General features: G+C 39.4%; 1 protein-coding gene across 3 annotated transcripts in view; it reads right to left on the reverse strand.

Annotated features, from left to right (window-relative positions):
• Positions 1-21028, reverse strand: part of CTNNA1 (catenin (cadherin-associated protein), alpha 1, 102kDa) — a 150934-nt gene extending 129906 nt beyond the window's left edge. The window contains exons 1-2 of one of the 3 annotated variants that reach the window (XM_011997244.1): positions 20920-21028; positions 19649-19744 (exon numbers count right to left, since the gene is read on the reverse strand). Coding sequence is in view for 1 of the 3 variants with exons in the window: in XM_011997242.1 (XP_011852632.1) it covers positions 19549-19744; positions 20920-21024 (301 nt within the window). In the remaining 2 variants the exon portion in view is untranslated. Of the gene's footprint in view, positions 1-19548; positions 19745-20919 lie in introns of all 3 variants that reach the window. The other 2 variants (XM_011997242.1, XM_011997243.1) reach the window with 2 other exon arrangements.
• Positions 21029-23637: the final 2609 nt, after the last annotated feature.

The following is a 23637-nucleotide window of genomic DNA, read 5'->3' on the forward strand; positions in this document are numbered from 1 at the left end:
AGGACAGAGAAAAGGGGTGTAAGGTACAATTTAAAATAGCGGGATCAAGGTAGGCCTCCTTGAAAAAATACCATTTGATTTGAAGACAGTCTTGACAAAGGAATCACAGGAATAATGTGGCTATCTGGAGGAACAGCATTCCAGGTAGAGGGAACACCAAGTCAAAGATCTAAAAAGATTATGGAAGGCCAAGGAAGCCAATGTGGCTGACACAAGACGATGAAGAAGACGAGTGGCTTTCTGGGAATTGCACATACCAGACTTCAAGGGTAATATAAAGTTATAAATAAGATTGCTCTTTCAAGAATTTGGCCTAAGACCAGACACGGTGGCTCACACCTGTGATCTTAGCACTTTGAAAAGTCCAGGCAGGAGGACCCTTGAGACCAGGAGTTCAAGACCAGCCTGCGTAACACTGTGAGACCTCATCTCTACAAATAATAAAGAAAAAATAGCCAGGCATGAGGGCATACACCTATAGTCTTAGCTACTTGGGAGGCTAAGATGGGATGATCACTTGAGCCCAGGAAGCCAAGGCTACAGTGAACCATGATCGTGCTACCACACTCCAGCATGTGGGTGACAGATAGCCCCATCTCCAAAAAAAAAAAAAAAAAGAATTTGGCCCATTACCAGGAGGAAAAGTCAAGGGCTACTAAAGGGAATTATTTTCTACTTTATTTTCAATTTTATGTAGCACCTATAATCCCAGAATTCTGGGAAGCTGAGGCAGGAGGATCATTTCAGCCCAGAGAGTTTGAGATCAGTGTGGGCAACATAGTGAGACCCTGTCTCTATTGAAAAAAAATAATAATAATTAATTAGCTAAGTGTGGCGGTACCTGCCTGTAATCCCAGCTACTCAGGAGGTTTAAGTGGGAGGATCACTTGAGCCCAGGAGGTCAAGGCTACAGTGAGCTGGGACAGCACCACTGCACTTCAGACCTGGGCAACAGCGCAAGACCCTGTCTCAGAAAATAAAAATCTTGTGTAGGGGTACTGGTATAATAAACAGTAAGATCATAAACTCGGAAGTCAAACTAACAAAAACCACAGCCTCACCACTAAGTAAGTCTCAGGTTCCACAGTTGTAAAACAGAGATAACAATACTGATCATCTTCATTTTGCACAGTAGCACAGGACTGTAAAAATGACCATACAAGTTCAAACAGTGTAAACTGATCCTAATCAGAGATTAATCACAGAGAATTATGATTCTCCTGTGACCTTTAAAATTTTTTGGCAGTTTGCAACACCATGTTTGAAAAAAATAAAAAAATAAATTTTTTAAAAATAAGGCCCCCCCAAAATTTTGTCAGCCAGGCATACGAGCTCACAACTGTAATTCCTGCACTTTGGGAGATCAAGGTAGGAGAATCAATTGAGCCCAGGAGTTTCAGATCACCCTGGGCAACAAAGTGAGCTACTTGGGAGGCTAAGATGGGATGATCGCTTGATCCCAGGAAGCCAAGGCTGCAGTGAGCCATGATCGTGCCACTGCACTCCAGCGTGTAAAAATTAAAAATAAATACTTTTGTCTAAGCATTAAAAATTCCTTTATTGTCTATTATTAATGTATAGGGATATGATATAGTCAACCAATATTTATTTAATGTACTAAATTAAAACATTATAAACACTGAAACAAAGTATTTTAATTTCCTTGTTAAAAAAAAATTTTCAATAGTAGTCTGAACAATGCTTCCCTGCCTTCTTCTTGTCATTTACACTAGGGTGCAGAATGAGCATCTTTTGTAGCCCTTTGGCGAATCATCATATTCCTTTCTAAGTTTGGATCCATTTCCAACATTTTATCCAATATCTACACTTAGTTGTCATGAATATCTTCAAGAGTTCCTTTAATGTGTTGTTTTTAATGATGTCACACATTCTCATTTAAGTCAAGAAGTTTGCCTTCACTAAGTAGTTCTAGCTGCATAGCCAGAGTTTTAAATAGCAGCTGGGTCAACATTTTCACAACCAGCTATTTCTTCCCTTTATATTCTAATGAAATTTCAATTCCAGGTCTACCACTTTTCATTTCTTTGTTGCACATTCGCCTTTGTTGGCTAATTCCCTCTTTCAATTATTCAATTCTGTCAAGGAGTTCATGTGGGTTTATCACTAGGAGAAAAGGAAGCAACACAACTACACACTTTGCATAAACTGAACAGATTTGCAGGGAACTATCACCAACAGACTTTGAAAGAGGTGACATGACTGGTCATGATGCACATCAGTTATTTATGCAGCTATTTGTACACTTAAAAGCCAGCAGCAACGTTTTTACAGTTACCCTTGAACAACATAGTTTGGGTTTGAATTGCATGGGTTTACTTATATGTGGATTTTGTTCAATAAGTATATTGAAAATTGTTTCAGAGATTTGCAACAATTTGAAAAAAACTCAAATCATGTAATCCAGAAGTACCAAAAAATTAAGAAAAAAGTGTATCATGAATGCATAAAATATCACTAGCCTATTTTATCATGTACTACCATAAATATACACAAACCTACTACAGGAAGTTAAAACTTATCAAAACTTAGGCACACAAACACAGGCCATACATGGTGCCATTCGCAGTCAAGGGAAATACAAACAAATGTAAAGATGCAGTTTAAATCATAATCAAACAAAAAATTAATTGTAGTACACACTGTACTACTGTAATAATTTTGTAGCCATCTCCTATTGCTATAGCAGTAAGCTCAAGTGTTGTGAATATCCACTTAAAATGCCATATGATGCATCTGCATGTGATGCTAATCATCTCCACCTGAGCAGTTCACGGCCAGTAAATTGCATATGACAGTGAAAAGTGGTCATTCGTAGTTCTCATACATTTTCATCATGTTTAATACAACACTCAAAACGTTGACACCATGAAGCTCATACGAAGTGCCACTAGTGATGCTGGAAGTACTACCAAGAAGTAGAGAAAAGTCATGACGTTATAAGAAAAAGCTGAACTGCCTGATATGCACTGTGAATTGAGGTTTGCAGCTGTGGCTGCAGGCATGCGCCACCGTGCTCGCCCTTCTGTTGCATTTTTTTTTAGATGGAGTTTTGCTCGTTGCCCAGGCTGGAGTGCAGTGGCACCATCTCAGTTCACTGCAACCTCCGCTTCCCAGGTTCAAGTGATTCTCCTGCCTCAGCCTCCCAAGTAGCTCAGATTACAGCATATGCCACCATGCATGGCTAATTTTTCTTTTTTTTTTTTTTAAGTAGAGACAGGGTTTCTCCATGTTGGTCAGGCTGGTCTCGAACTCCTGACTCAGGTGATCTGCCTGCCTTGGCCTCCCAAAGTGCTGGGATTACAGGTGTGAGCCACTGCCTCTGGCCTGCTGCTGCACTTTTAAATGGCATTTGGGAACCCTTCTCTTGGTCAGCAGAAGCTGCTTCCACTGTTATCTTGATATTTTTAAAGCCACATCTCTCTTATATTATCAAATCACCCCTTGCTGGCATTAAATTCTCCAGCTCTAGATCTTTCACCTCCCTTTTGCTTTAAATTGTCATATAACGACTTTGCTTTTTCTCAAATCTTACTAGTCTATAGGTACGCCCTTTTTTTTTTTTTTTCTTTTTTTGAGACGGAGTCTCGCCTTGTTGCCCAGGCAGGAGTGCAGTGGTGCGATCTGGGCTCACTGCAAGCTCCGCCTCCTGGGTTCATGCCATTCTCCTGCCTCAGCTTCCCAGTGGCTGGGATTACAGGCACTCGCCACCACGCCCGGCTAATTTTTTGTATTTTTAGTAGAGACGGGGTTTCACCGTATTAGCCAGGATGGTCTCGATCTCCTGACCTCGTGATCCGCCCACCTTGGCCTCCCAAAGTGCCGGAATTACAGGTGTGAGCCACCGCACCCGGCCAGGTACGCCTTTCTTATAGTAGCCCTGCACCCACATAAAACCTGCATTTTCAACACAAGATAAAATTATTTTTGTAAAAAGTGCAGGGTTCTCATACATTTTTGGGACAACAAGAGTGAAACTCTGTCTGAAAAAAAAAAGTGCAGCAGAAGGCCGGGCCTGGTGGCTCACGCCTGTAATCCCAGCACTTTGGGAGGCTGAGGCCGGGGGATAACTTGAGGTCAAGGGTTCAAGACTGGACCTACTAAAAAAATAAATAAGTAATAATAATAATAATAATAATATAAAAATTAGCCAGGCATGATGGCCTGGGTGACATAGCAAGACTCCATCTCAAAAAAATGTTAAAAAAATAAAAAAATAAAAAATTTTTAAAAATACCTGTCAATTAGTTTATACAGTAAATTTTTAAGACATTAAAAGTGCTCTCTGCACACAAAAGGGCAAACTGGGGAAACTGAGGCAGACAGGAACTATGTCCACGGTCGCATGGTTGTAAAACCTGACTTTTGTCCCAGCTGTTTCCTGTCAACTACGCTACATCTAGTATTAACCAAGATACAAAGGAGATGAAACTTACAAGAACTCAATACTACTGTACCATCTGCCATGAAATAAAATCTGTCATCCGGTGATGCTCTCTCCTGAGCTGTAAACAAAATAAGTTCCTCTGGAGTTTAAAACAAAGACAATTGGCAATTATAAAGTAAACAAACAAATAAACAAAACCCCACAATTCTTTACTAGGAGAAGAAAAGATCAAGAACTTTTTGAAGCATCAAATATCATGAGTAAACTCCCCTGAAAGCAACCAAACTTTAAAGTTACAGGGAAAGGACAGGCTTGGAAAATATTTGGGCAATGGATAAAAAGAATAAAAGGCTTGTTTGTTTTAACCTGAGCCTGTTGCGTTGCTCCTTTAAAACAAAGAATGCTATGAAGTAATGTTAATGAATACAACTACTTTTCTCCCAGAACACTACTTGGTGTAGATGAAATAAGGTATTGGAACTGGGTCCAAATCCAGCTTCGATATTTGACGGCTGTGTTACTTTGGGTTGCTTTCTCTCTAGCTGTTTTCTTTTCTGTAAAATGAGTACACTATCTCCCATACCTTACTCGGTTGTTTTGAAAATTAAATGAGATAATATATGCAAAGCTCAACAAATACTTCTGTGCCCCCTTTTACTTTTCCATCTACTTTTTCCAATTTTTAAACCTATTTAGAACATGTCATTATCCACACACCAGCTGTTTCTTACCTTTTTAGAAATAGTCATGATAGCAAGTTTCCTAAAGGACAGAGGAAACGTTAGCTTTTAATTTTAAATGTTGAAGCTATAAAGGATGAGGAGAGCTTCCTTCACTCCACTATTTATACTGCAGAAAGTAGTAATAATTGTTCCTTTTGTGCTAATAGCTACAACCAAAGCTTGCTGTGCCTTAAGTTTTTCCAACTGCTTTTTATTTTTAAGCAGTTTTTTTTGTTGTTGTTGTTGTTTTGGGTTTTTTTGTTTTGTTTTAAAGAAGTTCTCAAGTCAAGATGGGATTCCTTCCAGTTCTCAGGAACTGGTCATCCTCCTCATCTATCCCATTTACAGTGTCACATCCCAAAATTCTACAGTATACTACGACAAGAAAGACTCCCAACCACAATGTAATGGCTCAGAAATCCAGCTATGGAAACATCTCTACTGCCTCTAAAAGCCCTCCAAGGAACCTCAATAAATAGGGCAAAGTTCTATCTTCTTCCCCAAAACAATACCATACTTTTAAATAGCTTCTTCACCAGAACCTTTCTACCTTTAAGGTCCAGAAAAAAGAATTTTTGCCAGCCCAGTAGAGAAACACAGCTTATCTTCGATAAATTATACAATCTACCCCCCCTCCAGGTATCTTTATCAATTGAAATGATTTTCATTTTCATTTTAAATAGCAGATATATAACAATCCATACTGCACAGTGAGAATGGAGATCATAACGTGTTTATGTCCTGGGGAAGGTATGGGATAATAAACACTACAACTAACACATACCAAAATATCAACAGAGCTTAACCATAAGGCGGTACAGCCTGATTGTTTATTGTTTATTTTTACTTTCTATAATGAATACTTTCATATTAAAAGAACTTTTTAAATGATAAAAATGTTAATATCTTTAGTTCATGTGTGTGATAATAAAACTCAGGCTTCAAATTTTCTTTTTTCTGAAGTATAAAAATCCGTGGCTGCTAGTTCATGCAAAAATGAAAAAGTAAAATTTGCACATACTACAAAATCTTTTTGTAAAAGCTTATAAAGTCAGCTAATAGAGGGGTTTATCCAAAATAAGAGTAAGCCAAGTGGTAAAATAAATGGGTACCTGTAGCCCCAATCTCATTTTTAAAATTTTTTGTAGAGTTGCTGCAGGGAAGAAGATTCAATGGTTACGTGGACCTTACGTAGGCATTTCTTAAACAGAACACTTTACAAGAGCATATTGTTTTGTTATCAACTGCCAAATCCAAAAGAGAAAAGAGATTTTAAAGACATCCACCTGAATGTTTTTGCAAACCAGCAAAAACAGCCCTGTGCTAAAATGACAAAAGCTTCCAGGAGAAGAGTTAGACACCATCAACTATCTTAAACATGTTCAAATTACTCATTTCAGGATCAGTTTCATGAGCATACTTAGAATTCCAACTCTCCCTTCTCCTACTGATTTCCCAGACAACCATGCTCAAGTAACTTTGCTCTTTTTTCTCAAAATGATTTTAACTGTCTAAAACCTTTTATTTCTTCTCAGATATATACTTCTCCTTTTTTTTTATTTTATTTTACTTTTTTTCCTGAGACGGAGTCTCGCTCTGTCACCCCGGCTGGAGTGCAGTGGCGCGATCTCGGCTCACTGCAAGCTCTGCCTCCCGGGTTCACGCCATTCTCCTGTCTCAGCCTCCCAAGTAGCTGGGATTGCTGGCACCCACCACCACGCCCGGCTAATTTTTTGTATTTTTAATAGAGACGGGGTTTCACCACCGTCTCGATCTCCTGACCTCGTGATGGGCCCGCCTTGGCCTCCCAAAGTGCTGGGATTACATGCGTGACCCACCACGCCCGGCCGATATATACTTCTTAACAATAGGAGACTTCAGTCTTTAAAGTAAAAAACTACGATTATAACTATTTCTTAACACCATACTCCTTTGAATATGTGAAAAGTGAATAAAACTCTTGACATAACAGTATTAAAGAGAAGTCTTTAGTTTGCTGGTATAAAATAATGTTCTTAAATCATATTACTCTCTAGAGGATAGTGTTCAGCCATTAAAAATTATGTTGTAGAAGAATACTTAATATTACCGAAAGATGTTCAGTATCCATTAAGTGAAAAAAAGCAAACGGCATAATCAAACCCAACATATCTCTACCCACATGGGCATATTAATAGGAAACAAACTGCAAAGAGTTTAGGACAAAAATGTTAACCATTAGTTTCATCTCTAAGTTACAAAATTATAAGTTTTTATTTTTTTCTTTTTGCTCTTACTATCAAAACACATGTTCACAGCAGAAAATTAACGCTCATTTTAAAACAGTTTTTAATTCTATCCAGGGAGTAGAACTAGAAGAAAAAAAGAAAAAGAGAAAGTAACCAATATCACAGGCAAGCCTATAATAAAACTGCCCTGTACTTAACAGCTTGGCATCTTTTTACACAGTGTTTTACAGAGTAAAAAATATCCAGCCCCGGATTTCAATGAATACCCAAAACCTCCCTATCATGAGATTCCTAACTCTTGAAAGTTACGTTTTGGTGCTTTAGCTCCAAAACCTACTGATAAACCTACTTTATACCAAATTTTCTTAAATATATCTGATTTGATTAAGGGATCTCACCAATAAGTGATAGCTTTTTTTTTTTTCTTTTTACAGTCTCGCTCTGTCGCCCAGGCTGGAGTGCCGTGGCACAATCTCGGCTCACTGCAATCTCCACCTCCTGAGTTCAAGCAATTCTACTGCCTCAACCTCCAGAGTAGCTGGGATTACAGGAGTGCATGACCATGCCCAGTTAATTTCTGTATTTTTAGTAGACGGGGTTTCACCATGTTGGTCAGGCTGGTCTCAAACTCCTGACCTCGTGATCCGCCCACCTCAGCCTCCCAAAGTGCTGGGATTACAGGCATGAGCCACCGCACCTGGCCAGCTTTTTTTTTTTTTTTTTTGTGAGACAGAGTCTCACTCCTTCACCTAGGGTGGTATGCAGTGGTGCAATCTTGGCTTATTGCAACCTCCACCTCCTGAGTTCAAGTGATTCTCCCACCTCAGTCACTTGAGTAGATGGGGCTTCAGGTGAAAGCTACCACACCTGGCTAATTTTTGTATTTTCAGTAAAGACAGGGTTTCACCATGTTGGTCAGGCTGGTCTCGAATTCCTGACCTCGGGTGATCTACCTGCCTCAGCCTCCCAAAGTGCTGGAATTACAGGCATGGGCCACCACGCCCAGCCTGATAACTATTTTCATCTGTTATTCCATCAACTTTCATTTTACAAAATAATAAAATAACAGGACCAAGACTTCACAAAATTATCTCCTAACTTCAAGATAATCCAAAGTTAAATATTATTTCCTACCCCATCCCAACCCCATGTCCCACCTCTCCCACCCAGCCAAATTTTAATTCATTTTCTATGATCTGGTAATAAAATAAGACATTTTCCACACTTGTCAGTGAAGACAAATTGGCAATACAGATGCAAAAAATAATAAGACTTCATAACACAGCCCTTATAAGAAGGAACCAAATGGTAGCACATATTTGGCATAACCCACATGCCCTATGACATGAGGATGACCTTGAATAAAACACTTTAATCTTCTCAATCTTAAGCCTTCCATTTATCAAGGAGGGATATTTGGTAAAAACGGACCCCTAGATGATATTCCTGTAAGTACAGATAAACTGAGAATGACTCAAAAGAATCCCTGACAGATGCCTTAAGAGAACTTTCTGGGATGCAGTTTTTGTTTTGTTTTGTTTTGTTTTTTTAATCCACCCAATTGTTTATCTTTTGAAAGTCAACCCAGAAAAGAGGCCAGGTCTGGCGGCTCATGCCTGTAATCCCAGCACTTTGGGAGGCGAAGACAGGCAGATCACCTGAGGTCAGGAGTTCGAGACCAGCCTAGCCAACATGCCAAAACCCTGTCTCTACTAAAAATACAAAATTAGCCAGGCGTGGTGGTGGGTGCCAGCAATCCCAGCTACTTGGGAGGCTGAGGCAGGAGAATCACTTGAACCCAGGAGGCAGAGGTTGCAGTGAGCCGAGATTGCACCACTGCACTCCAGCCTGGGCAACAGAGCAAGACTCAGTCTATTTAAAAAAAAAAAAAAAAAAACCCAGGAAATAAACATTTAATATGAATTTAAATACTATAAGCCCATCTGAATCAGAGCAAGTCTAGAAAACCTCTTAACTTACCCCCCCACCTTCCCCATCCCCTGAGGGTAAGGAAAGAAGCTTTGAAATTCTTTTTCCAGTTGACAGACAGAATGGATTAAAAAAAAAAAAAGAAGTTAAAATAAAGTAACACACATATTCATGTTCTCATTTTCCTTACTAATTCAAGTGTGCCCTGCTGCTATTCAGAAACACTCCAAAGAGAGGCACTTACTTCCTGATTACACATTCAAATAAATGCATAACATGCATTTCAACTTGGAATCACTTTCTTAAGAAATTAACTAGTAGAAATCATGTTACTGCAACATCATGGTTGAAGTCATGCCAAAACCAAAATTTTAATACCTAAAATAACTTCCTCAGCTACACTGACTGTACAAATATATTAAGGCAGTAATATTACCCACTGTAACTTATAAGTATTATTATCCTGGTTAGTGTTATTTATTTTTGTGAGTTTAACAAGACAGACTTTTTAATAAAAGGGGAAAAAATGAACCACTTCAAAATGACATTAGAATTTAATAACTTCACTCTTCTTTCCTTAATTCCAAGCTGGCTACAGCAGAACCCAAGTCTCTGCAAAGCAGCATATGCTCACACAAGGGTAGTGATCCAGAAGCAGACAGCATCCTTGACACATCCCAAGTCAAAGAAAATATAGCCTCCGCCCTAAAGACTTATAGTTTAAGTCAGGCAGACAACTTTAAGACATAAAATTCCCAGATGACAACCAGCTAATGATTTTTCAGAATTTATATTTTGCTTTTCCTGCTCAAGTTAAATGAAGAGCAAGCAAAAATGGATTAAGTAGTGAGACTGAAGGAATGGGGTCAATAACAATTTTTAAATTAATTACAGTCTTCAGGAACATCCAAAAGGTAGGAATTGGAGTGGGGGCACTTCTAACAACAGACCAAGCCACAATGGGATCGCATGAAAAGAGACATCCACAAAAATAAGAGGAAAAAACAGGATGAAAATTCTACCAAGACCAGGGGAAAAGACAAGATTACAAATGAGAAGCCAGAACTCAATGGAAGAATATGAGAAAAAAATCAGCTGATTTCTTGCTAGTTTTAATAAAGTTATTATACTAATCTGAAAATCTAATTAACTTAACTTTAATCTTTTTCAAAATGTTGAAAGTTTCCCAGCTACCGCTCTTCCAGAGCATCATTAACACTTTTTGAAACCCATTCCAAAGTAAACCTTCCAAGTAGGAATACTTGTCATTTTTCTCCTGTGAAAAATTAAAGAGTCCATATGTGAGATCAAGCTCATGATCTCAACCCGAGTAAAACCACACTAACCACATCAGACAAATTAAAATGCAATCTCTCTCACACACACCCATGCAATGCTCTTCAAAGCTATGTTTTAAGTCTTCACATCATGAACCCAGCAAACCCTGATTCCATTCTGCCTCCTGTTTACCTCTCAAACTCCACTTAAAACAGTCACTGATACTTGCTTCGTCCTAATCACATCTGTCTTTTAACATCTGTCTTCCAGGCTGTCTATAGTAGATGTGGGTGCATCAGTCTCAAGCTGTCAACATCTGCACTGGACAGCAGACCAATTTTCGCCTCCTTCAATCTTGACTCTAGTCAGTTGCCAGGGAGAAAATCATGCCTCAAGAGCCTGACAGCCTGTGCTCAATGTCCTTTTGTCAGGGATGAAATACATTATTTTTCTGAAAATTATCTTGCCAAGATTCACAGTGAAGCATGTATACATACACATACACATACATGTGTGTATTTTTTTCTCCCTATATACAAATTATTCAAGCTGTACCAAAGAAGATGGCATCTATGTCCTTAGCTTCACTACACAGTTATACACAATTACTGAAATAAAAGAATGTCTCTCCATTAACATCAATTAAGAACTCTCATTTTCCATCCTTTATAACAACGCCCTAAGAGACCCTCAGTTTTATATGACTGGGTAATTCATGCTTTAAAGATTTTTAAAAAGCTGAAAATGAGTGCAGTACACCAACATGGCCCATGTATACACATGTAACAAACCTGCATGCTGTGCACATGTACCCTAGAACTTAAAAGTACAATAAAAAATACAATTAAAATTAAAAAAATAAGAACAGCTACAATGAACAGTAATTGCCCCTCTCTAAAAAAAAAAAAAAAAGCTGAGAAAACAAGTACCATTGGAGTATGCTCACAAATCAACCATAGGTACTGAGATTACCCAGATGCTTGCAAACTCACAGATTTTAACTATTGTGTTAGCAGCCAATAAATACTCCTTTCTTGTTCTAAAACTAACAAGACCTTTTTATTTTTGAGACGGGGTCTCACTCTGTCACCAGACTGCAGTGCAGTGGTGCAATCTCAGCTCACTGCAACCTCTGCCTCCCGGGCTCAAGCAATTCCCCTGCCTCAGCCTCCTGAGTAGCTGGGAGTACAGGCACATGCCACCACGCCTGGCTAATTTTTTGTATTTTAGTAGAGACAGGGTTTCACCATGTTGCCCAGGAGGGTCTTGACTTCCTGACCTCGTGATTTGCCCGCCTCGGCCTCCCCAAGTGCTGGGATTACAGACTTGTGAGCCACCACACCCGGCTGACATTTTTTACATAAAAGATGGTTTATGTAATGACTGAGATTTAGTATTGAATAACATTGACTGCTTTCAGTAAGCTGAGATCTCCTACTCAAGGAAAATGCATTCGCGGTATCAAAGTTTGCCTGAAATGGAATGACCCGAAAGCCAAAACCTAAAAAGAAACGTTTCAAAGAAATCCTAAGACAAATCTGTCTAAACATAAATAGATATGAAAGGGGAAACACTGTAAGCCAAACATTAAGATGTGTGCTTGTTATTTATGGACAGGAATATTTAGTAAAATAACTTACTCTACCTTCACCTTCTGGCCACCTGGGGGAGAAAGGATGTATAGTTGTCACAATAAAATGTTTTTTCAGCATTGAAGAAGAGGCTGCAGTGAATTACCCAGAGGTTTTCATGGTGTTTGCCATGAGAATAACAATACATACATGAGAGGTGACTGGCTGTGGTTAGTGGTATGATAGTCACAAAATGAAGGTCAAACCAAATGGCAGGCAGTAAGTCACTAGACTTAGCTACAATCAATCCTTGCTCTGTTCAGCAGAACTCAATCACCTTTTCCCAGACTACCATAATCTTGTCCTACCATTAAAACCAAAATTACAGACACACACAATCATTTCTTGATTTTCTACTCCAAGGTAATTTAACCTCTGCTATCCCATTAGACTAATAAAGAGAAATCTAAAAGATCAGCATCTCCAGCCCCATGTCTCAATTTTTGAAAACTTGGTGGAATTCCAATTAAAAAGAAAATAACAGGGCTTCAACAAATCAACAGAGAAAGGAGCACTAATGTTTATCAATATTTATCATTGCTCTAGGAACTCAAACACCATGATGTTTCAGCTGTATTAATAAATATTAATACATGTGATTAATAAACACGAAACAAGGTTTGACATTCATTACAACCAAATAATGCAAACATTTTAAAAGGCAGCATTTTACACCTGTAAGAACACAGGTCCTTACAGCACACACTGCCTCAACACCACCCTAAATGACTCAAGTCACGGGAAAACAAATCACTACAACTTTTCACATACCAGGTCCCTTAGTTTTACCTATTGAAAAGATCAGCTACTTGAACAGGCCCTGCTGGCAGTTAACATGCATGACAACTGGCCAGTTCTCTCCGTCAATTCTGTTACAGCAGTAACAGAAGTCCCTTCCTGCATAGTTCCATTTCACTCTCCACTACTATGGTCATCTCCAGACTCCAGGTCCTGCCTCTGGGCTCTCTACCAATCCCTTTAATCCTTCCTGCACACAGCTAACACTAATCTCCCTGCAAAAACTCTACTTTTCCTCATATTCTGTATTGCCCAGATGGTGGAACTTCTTAAAACAGGAAGAAAATTAAAGAGACAAATTTCAGTTTCAAAGGGGAAAAAACAGCTTTCAAAATAAACACAAACCAATGCTGGAAAGAACTCCTCCTTGAGGTAATAAGTGAGTCCTGTGTCACTTGATATATTCAAGCATATGGGACCTGCACCATGTAAGCTGTGAGATCTGTCCCAACCATAGACTTCTCTGATTTTAGATCATGTCCCTAACAGCCCTCCCTTCTTCACATGGCATTCCAAGTCACCCTCAAAAAACGCTCCAAACTAGATTAAACCTCTCCTGCGGCTGGGCGCAGTGCCTCACGTCTGTAATCCTAACACTTTGGGAGGCCAAGGTGGGTGAATCACGAGGTCAGGAGTTTGAGACCAGCCTGGCCAATATGGTGAAACCCCATCTCTACTAAAAATATAAAAATTAGCCAGGCGTGGTGGTATGCGCCTGTAGTCTCAGCTACTCCGGAGGCTGAGGCAGGAGAATCGCTTGAACCCAGGAGGCAGAGGTTGCAGTGAGCCAAGATACCACCACTGCACTCCGGCCTGGACGACAAGAGTGAGACTCCATCTCAAAAAAAACAAAAAAACAAAAAACCTCTCCTGCCAGCAGTGCTCAACAAGACTAGCACCCACCTCCAGCCAGGGACCTCACTGTTCCTCATGCCCATCTTGCATAGTCTTACCTGGATGAGTTTCCTCCTGCTCCCTTTCTACCTTTTAAGATCCAGTGTAAGCTCAAACACCTTTAGTAAACTTTCCCAATCCCATGCTTACCCTCCCATTCCTCTGCCACTCATGCTATTAATTATTTTTCGTATTCATGTGTCATTATAAGCTCTGGGGGGGGAAAAAACCCAGGAAAAACAGCCTCCTATGTGCTAGAATATCATCTCCCCCTCAGGGATCACACACTATCAACCAGCCCATTCCTCACTCAGATTTCCCTGACACAAGCTTCTTCCTGGGAAATCTACTGTTGCTCAGTGCACAAATCATATACTGAGCAAAATATCACTAGAAGCAGTGCAGGAATACATAAAGGTGGACTTCAGTTTCTTTGGGTCTTCTCCCCCTTCACTGACCCAGAAATGCCCATGAGCTATAGGGAAGAAGTTACGGAAGTAGCAATAAGACTTTGATCCTGGCCTTTGAGATCCAAGTATAAACTGTGGCTAATGGATTATAAAACACTGTTGTAGTAAGAAGCTGTTCCTCATCACTCCACTTCAAATTTAACATTAATGCGCCTCTGTTCATAATGTCTCTCCTTTTTCAAAAAAGCTTCATTTAAGTCTTCTCATCTCTGTCCCCTGAAAGTCCCCTATCTGGCTTAAGAGCCTTCTTTTTCCGGTCAGAGCCCTATTCAGGGATTCATAAAATAAATTTATGTACCACAAGGCAGCTGCTACTCTTTATCTACTGTTAAAATGTACATGGATGGGGAATGTCTGCTAATGGGTATGAGGTTTCTTTTGGGGATGATAAAAATGTTCTGGAATTAGATCATGGTGATAGCTATACAAGTCTGAACACCCTCAAAAACACTGCATGGTATACTTTAAACGGGTGATTTTATGGTATGTGAAATTATAACTCAATTAAAAAAAAAAAAGCATAAGATTTTCCATCCCTACCCATGCATTTACATTTGGCACTGGAAAGGAAAACACACTTCGAATTTTGAGAAAAGAGCATTTTCTTTCACTGTACTTTTCAGAGAATAATCAATTATCTTACTCAAACATTTAAGTGCCTATCACGGACCAGGGACCAGCTTAAATACAAAGAGAATGGTCACCAGACCAGCACAGAACCTGCACTGCTGGAGCGTGGAGAGGAAAAGGAAACCAATTTAAATTACCTCTGTGATAAGCGCTAAGACGAAAAAGTACAAAGGTAAGATTGATCTAATGAGGATGGGGGGGATATGGGAGGTTAACAGGATCCTAAAATAAGAAAAGAGCACATCTAAAAGGCGTATGTACACCTCCGCCTATATAAGGCAGCTACTCAAAAACTAAGCAGATTAGTAGTACAATTAAACTCCTAGATTACAGGGATTTGGAGGCCATGCAACTGGTGACTGGCTCCTATCCACCACATGTGGCCCACCTGACCATTTCATTAGCCTTGACGTCAAGTGATCCTAAGTTTTTAAGTATGTGAATTTTTTTAACCTCACTTACAGCATTATCGTGAAATTTCAGTATACTCACAAATGTGCATATTAATTATTCATGTAATCAGGGTCTAACACAAAAAGAAAGTTACACATCAAAAACTGTGTACATTCCAATTTCTGGTTATTATGATTGCACAAGAAGCACTGGACATGTACAAACCCAAAGGTCTACTTTTTGGCTCAAAAGTGTAATAAACAAACACATAAATAAGTACTTTTTTGAAGACAGTAAGCTCATATCTTTAACAGCCTGGGAAAACCCTAGATCAGGGTTAGCAAACTACAGCCTGTAATTTTTCCAAGTTTTGTTAGAACAAAGCCATGCCCCATGCCCATTTCTTTATATTCTGTCTATAGCTGCTTCCCAATTCAACAGCAGAGCTGAATATTAATAGTTTCAACAGAGACTCTTTTTTTTTTTTGGAGATGGAGTCTCGCTCTGTCACCCAGGCTGGAGTGCAGTGGCATGGTCTTGGCTCACTGCCAGCTCCACCTCCCGGGTTCACACCATTTTCCTGCCTCAGCTTCCTGAGTAGCTGGGACTACAGGCGCCCACCACCACGCCCGGCTAATTTTTTGTATTTTTAGTAGAGACGGGGTTTCACTGTGTTAGGCAGGATGGTTTTAATCTCCTGACCTCGTGATCCGCCCACTCAGCCCCAGGGACTACAGGTGTAAGCCACCGCACCCAGCCCAGAGCTATTATGATCTGAAAAGCCAAAAATACTTATTACCTGGCCTTCTAGAATAAATTTGCCAACCCTCATCCTAAACAACGTCAACACTGATTCAGAACAAAGACATCTTAAAAATTCTTTAAAAATTAAGTGTTTCAGTGGATGGCATACTTTCATTTATCAGAAAAATTCAGAACAGTTAGGTCAGAGTTTTATGTAAATGCTTAGGACCACTGAAGCCAGGGCAGGGAAAAGTGTTTGTATAAATTTTCTTTTGCTGCCTAAGAAATTCCAAGAGGTGGCAGCTTAAAACAATTATTAACTGCCAGAGTTTTCTATGGGTCAGGGATTTGGGGTTAGTCAGGACTGATGTCTGAAACTTGACTGGAGGTGGAGGATCTGCTTCCTAGGTGGTTCACTCACATGCTTGACAAATGTGTGCTGACTGATGGTGGGAGACTTCAGTTCTTCTCCACAGGACCTCCTGAGTGCACTCACGACATAGCTGCCAGCTTCCCCCAGAGAGAATAATCCATGAGAAAAAGTGGAGTGGATACAGCCCTATTTTTATAACTTTGCTCCCAAAGTAAATAGTGCCACTTCTACCACATTCTAGTCATTGTAGGAATCACTAAGTTCAACCCATGTTCAAGGGTTAGGCGCTATTTTTTTTAAGGGAGGGGTGTCCAAAGAATCTGCAGGCATATTAACACCACTACAGGGTTTCAAAAGATGAGTAAATGGCCTCAACAACATAGCCAACAAGTCTTAATTGATTAAGCAATCTGTGCTTCATATTTTTGTAATATGTATTTTGTTCTATTTATGATAGAAAATTTGTTAAAATTCTCCAAAGAAAAAAGCCAAGAGAAAAAAGCAAGGCATTTCAGCTTTTCATATCTGATGCAATAATGGTGATGGGAGGAAGTTATATTTTGGCTTTGGCTCTTTTTTTCCAAAGAGAAGGCAAATTATGGTGGATAGGTCATGACAATAAATAATTGCAAAACTGGACTAGGATAGACAAGTCCTTATGATTCAGAACTACATAAAAGATTATCATATATAAACAAAAATAACAAGAGAAATTCAGATATGCATTCAAAATTGTGGGGGTTTTGGGGAGCAGGGAATGTATCTTATACCATGATTGCTACATATCTGCATTGGAGAAACTTCTGAAATAAGAAACATATAAAGTCAACTTTAAAAATCACCTACAACAATTAAATGCATTTTGAAAATAAATGTGCCCAGGCGCAGTGGCTCATGCCTGTAATCCCAACACTTCAGGAGGCCAAGGCAAGCAGATCACTTGAGGTCAGGAGTTCGAGACCAGCCTCCAATAAGGCGAAACCCCAACTATACTAAAAATACAAAAATTAGCCGGGTGTGGTAGCATACACCTGTAATCCCAGCTACTTGGAAAGCTGAGGCAGGAGAATCGCTTGAACCCAGGAGGTGGAAGTTGCGGTGAGCCAAGATCGCACCACTGCATCCCAGCCTGGGCGACAGCAAGACTCCAACTCAAAAAAAGAAAGAAAAGAAAAGAAATGTCAATCACTAGACCCAGCAAACACTTGTCCAAACTCATCTGTTAATATAATTGTGAGCTTTGTTATAGCAGACAAGAAGGGCTGGGGAGGAGAATGTACCACAGAATACAATTAAGTAATAGCCTGATCTCCTCAACATCAAGCTCAAAAAAATTGTCCTGAACTGGACCATTAAACTACTTTAAAATAAATTAATTCAAAACCCACTGTACTGGGCTGAATAGCATCGCCCAAAAATTCACGTCCACCTGGAACCTGTGAATGTAACTTTATTTGGAAACAGTCTTTGCAGATGGTATCAAGTTACAATGAGGTTATACTGGAGTAAGGTGGGCCCTAATTCAATGCTTGATGTCCTTATAAGAAGAAGGAAATTTGGACACAAGAGACACAAAAAAACAAAAGTATATGATAACAAAAGCAGAGACTGGAGTAACGAGTCTACAAGCCAAGGAATGCTAAGGACTGCTGGCAACCACCAGAAGCTAGGAAAAAGGCATGCACAGATTCTTCCTAAGTCCCAACAAGGAATCAAGCCTGCCAACACCTCGATTTCAGATTTCTGCACTTCAGAATCCTGAGAGAATAAAGTTCTATTATTCTAAGCCACCAAGCTTGTAATAATTTATGTTACAGAAGCCCTAGGAAACTAATATACCTGCTTAATTAGTACTGTGGAATTCTAATAATTTCATTTTCAGTATTAGAAATATTTATCTTCAGCCTGAAAACTGAAAAAATATTTACCACTGAAGGTTATTTGTTCACAAATTCAGAAAACAACTGGAGATGTCATCTCCATCTAAGACACTGCCCATTTTAGGGTACTGCCACAAGGATGAATTTGACATAAGACTCTGGACTATGCAATCTACCATCAGGTATGAAAGATCTATGAAGTTCTCCCAAGGGCTAGTAGAGCACCTGTAAATAGCAGGGCTCAATTTACCTTAGCTGATAGCCAATAACCTAAAAAACCTACAGCATTGTTGAAATTCTCTGACTGGAATAGAAACCTAACACAAAACCACAGGTTTCAAGGCTGGGCGCTGTGGCTCATGCCTGCAATCCCAGCACTTTGGAAGGCCGAGGCAGGTGGATTGTTTGAGCTTGGGAGTTTGAGACCAGCATGAGCCACTGGTGAAACCCCATCTCTACTAAAAATAAAAACTGCAGGTTTCAAGAAGTTTACTTTCCATATTTAAAGTCTTCCTTCCACACTTGTAACATAGTAAGGACAATTTTTCTAGCATTAATTACTGGTAAACTGTGGATTACCATTTTACTTTTTATCAATTCTGAGTTTCCCAAAACATGATTCCTTTATGCCCAGATTTATTTAAGTCAAGCTCCAATCAGTGCAAATATGCATGGCTGATTTAACATACTATTCTGACATAACAGAACAATTTCTAGAGTATTTTCAGAGTAGGTATTTTTCTATTTTATCACACCCATCTCTTCAGCATGAATTAAAAAGTATTACATAGAATGAAAAGTAAACTTCTGTCCCATGTTTCCTATCAAATTGTGTTACAACATTTCTAAGACTTAACTATTACTTGAAACACCCAAGATAAGTGGATTCAGATTCTCCAGATGTCCCTTTGCAAGCATCTCTCATGATTAAAATTTGAGCCAGTCCAACTTAATACATCTCTAATAACTAAGTTACTGAGCAATTGGCAAGCATGAGAATGAGAATTAAAATATGATCCAGTCCAAGTTAATACATCTCCAATAACTGAGTAAGTTACTGAGCAATTGGCAAGCATGAGGACTGAGAATACTGACCACAAAAAAAATCTCCTTCAAACACTTATTTTCTAGAAAGGCCTGCCTCTCTTTACATGAAAAGCAGTAATGACCTACCTTGTTTTCGAACATCTTCTACAGCAGCCACAAGCTCCTCCTTGAGAAACTGGCTCTCCTTCGCAATTTTATCCCCCTTCTCCAAGAAATTCTCAGTTGCTTGTTCAACAGATGCAGCCAAAACATGAGCCTTCTTAGAACGACCTCTCTTCTTATTAGAGGGCCCCTTACTATTGGTGTTTACCAGGGTTGTAACCTAAAAGTTTCATTTTTAACATTAAACTGGAGTCAATTAAAATGACTAATATCTTTAAAGATAGCAAGATTAAGTTATTCTTTAAAAAAATCACATTTATGAGATTCCACTGAGCATTAACATACAATTCCCCATATTTAAGATATACAGCAATGATGCTATATTTAATTTCCAAAATAACTCAGCTTTCTCAACGTGTACAGAATTATTTAACACATATTTTAATTTCTCAAATATGATCATTAGGTTTTTAGTTTGATTTTACAAATTAAAAAATGATTAGAGACAAGCTAGATGTCTCTACTATATGTCACCCATATAGTATCTGGAACACTCTATGTTCCAGAAATAGGTTAACAATGAACTTAGCTTTATCTGGAGATCGTACTGCCACTGTTTTCAAACTTTGCAAAATGTTTTAAGATAATTTGCTTCTGAAGTCTTTTCACGGTTTATTCACACAAATCTCAGCAATTAATTAGTAAAGGCCCCTAATAAAGGAATGATTGCCCAAAGAAGCCTACAGTGATGATGCTTTATGTCCTAGAACATTACCATCATTAATACACATAATACCGGATGATCTGTAGGTTAAAGATGATTAAGATATGTTACAGTGCAAATTTGCCAAACAAGACTCATTTTCTCTCTCTCCCTGAATCTCTCACATACAGACAATAGACACACTATTGCAAAACACTAAAGGTACACAGCTAGTTGCTAACAGTTTATGAACTACCCTAACATTGTGACATTTATAACATAATATAACAAACCTAAACCCTCAAGTTCAATTACCTGCTAATTAATCCCACACAATGAAAGGTGTGTTAAGCAGAGTGACACACCTTAACAATCAAGGATCCAGATCCCACCTTTCTTGGCTTTCCCCTCTAAAGAAAGGTGAAGTATCTGCAAAGCACAAACATTTGCAAAGTTGCACTACATACCACGGACCCCAGTTACTAGCAATAAGACCGAAGAAAATGACCACAGCAGCGTTCTCAAAGGGTTAAATAAATCCATGCATCAATATTCAAATCATCTAAGAACTGTCACCTAAATTCAAGTACTGGAATTAAGGCTTTGAACTAAATAACCTTGCTCTTATGGTTGTTACCCAGGCCTGTACTATAGAACCAGGTTACAATGTATTTGTGTTTTCAGATTCTTACCTGAGTAACAAGAGGCTCCAACAGTCTCTCAACTGCCAGAGTCCTGATCTCTAGACTTTTGGGATCCCACTTGAAGTTTATGTTGCCTGCGTGGACAGCAGTCATTTCTAAAAAAGAAACAAAAAATCAGTCAAGCAAACATCAAACACAAACATGAAATATGTAACAAATCTTCTCCTACTTTGGGACTTTTGCATCAGGAAAGTTATATTCACTACAGATGAAAAAATTCTAACTAGCCTGCACATGAGGACCCAGTAAACCTTACAATCTCTTAAAATTTAATGATTTCAGGCTTACAAATACTAGGGGTACTACAAGAGGGCATTCCCAAACACACAGAACATTTCCCTTTGGGCTTCTCTAGCGCAAGACTTCCTACTTCAGTTCCTACTCAGTTTATCTGCCCAATCTTTAGAAACAAGATGAAAAGCTAAAGTGAACCTTTTTTTTTTTTCTTTTTTTTGAGACGAAGTCTCGCTCTTTCGCCCAGGCTGGAGTGCAGAGGTGTGATCTCGGCTCACTGCAAGCTCCGCCTGCCGGGTACACACCATTCTCCTGCCTCAGCCTCCCAAGTAGCTGGGACTACAGGCGCCCGCCACCACGCCCAGCTAATTTTTTTGCATTTTTAGTAGAGACAGGGTTTCACCGTGTTAGCCATGATAGGATAGTCTCGATCTCCTGACTTCGTGATCCACCCGCCTTGGCCTCCCAAAGTGCTGGGATTACAGGCGTGAGCCACCACGCCCAGCCGAAAGCTACTTTCAAAGACATTGCTTCAAAAACGAATACAGAAGATCCTGATTTTTCCTACTCCACAACATTTATGGTATAGTAGTATCTAAAAGGTATGCCTCACTTCATTTTTTGATGGATTCCTAGAGAAGGACTTGTCTTATTCTATTAAAACCTAATGCTTAATCGGTTGCCCTCTGCACCCACAGCTATTATCACTCATAGCCAGAAGAAATTTCAAATCACACTTAGTCAAATATCACTGTATCAGTGTCAAGGGAAACTTCTGTCAGACAGCAGCTTTAAGAATAGGGAGAAAACATCAACGAAAATAACAGTCTTTTCTTCTAAAAGTAGTGCCTTAAATTATTAAAGAAAAAAAAAGACAGAAAAGGCATGAAGTTGAGGTAAACACTAATATAAACTTTCTAGACAACAAACTGCTGGTAGACATCTAAAAGCATAAAGGCTGGGCGTGGTGGCTCACTCCTGTAATCCCAGCACTTTGGGAAGCCAAGGTGGGCAGATCACCTGAGGTCGGGAGTTCGAGAACAGCCTAACCAACACAGAGAAACCCTGTCTCTATTAAAAATACAAAACTAGCCAGGCTGCTGGTGCACGCCTGTAATCTCAGCTACTCAGGAGGCTGAGGCAGGAGAATCGCTTGAACTTGGGAGGCAGAGGTTGCAGTGAGCCGAGATCACGCCATTATACTCCAGCTTGGGCAATAAGAACAAAACTCCAACTCAAAAATAATAATAAAACAAAAATTTTTTTTAAAGAAAAGCTTAAAAAAGTACCTTCCTGACCCAGAAAATCTACTGCTAAAATTCTATTCTAAAATTAAGAAACATGTAAAAACTTGGATACAATGATGTTCACAACACCGCTGTATATAAACATTAATAATTATAAACTACCTAAATTTCAAACAACAGATCACTCAATAAATTATGTAACAATGACACAATGGGCTACAATGCTACTCTTAAAAACAATGTTGTCAAATTAAAAAACAAAACAACCAGCCTGGCCAACATAGTGAAACCCTGTCTCTACTAAAACTAAAAAATTAGTCCACTGTGGTGGCACACGCCCGTAATCCCACCTACTCAGGAGGCTGAGGCAGGAAAACCACTTGAACCTGGGAGGTGGAGGTTGCCAAGATCGCACCACTGCACTCCAGTATGGGCAACAGAGCAAGCTTTTGTCTCAAAAAAAAAAAAAAAAAACAAACAAACCAGTGTTATCAGTGCCCAAGTATTTGTTTCTGTTAAATACAATTTGCATGGTGGTTCATGCCTATGATACCAGCACTTTGGGAGGCCAAGGCAAGAGGATCAGTTGAGCCCAGGAGTTTGAGACAAGCCTTGGCAACACAGAGCGACCCCATCTCTATTTTTTTTTTTTTCCAAAGGGACCATTCCCATTAATAGAAACCAGGGTTCCAGGTCTGAAGCACTGTATTGTGCAGAAAGGGGACAAGACTAACAAGATCATATCAAAAGACACAGGAAGCAAGGGCTCCCACCAGCCAAATTTAGGACAACTATCAAAGAGAAAATAACTGTAACTGTCTGTAACTAAATAATTAAATAAATATCCTTAAGACCATAGGGATCCTCAAAAAAAGGGTGTGGGGAGGGAATTTCTAGAATAGAATTAGAAAATGACCATCTTGCAACCTCCACTGTAGTAATCGATCTAGCCAAGGATTAACAATGAATGTCAAAACCACTGGGTGAAAACTGGCCAGGCGTGGTGGTTCATGCTTGTAATCCCAGCACTTAGGGAGGCCAAGGTGGGTGGATCACCTGAGGTCAGGAGTTCGAGACCAGCCTGGCCAATGTGGTGAAACACTATCTCTACTAAAAATACAAAAATTAGCCAGGCATGGTGGCGGGCGCCTGTAATCGCAGCTACTCAGGAGGCTGAGCCAGGACAATCGCTGGAACCTGGGAGGCAGAGGTTGCAATGAGCCAA

The sequence above is a fragment of the Mandrillus leucophaeus genome, unplaced genomic scaffold (assembly GCF_000951045.1).
Source record: "Mandrillus leucophaeus isolate KB7577 unplaced genomic scaffold, Mleu.le_1.0 Scaffold534, whole genome shotgun sequence".
NCBI lineage: Eukaryota > Metazoa > Chordata > Mammalia > Primates > Cercopithecidae > Mandrillus > Mandrillus leucophaeus.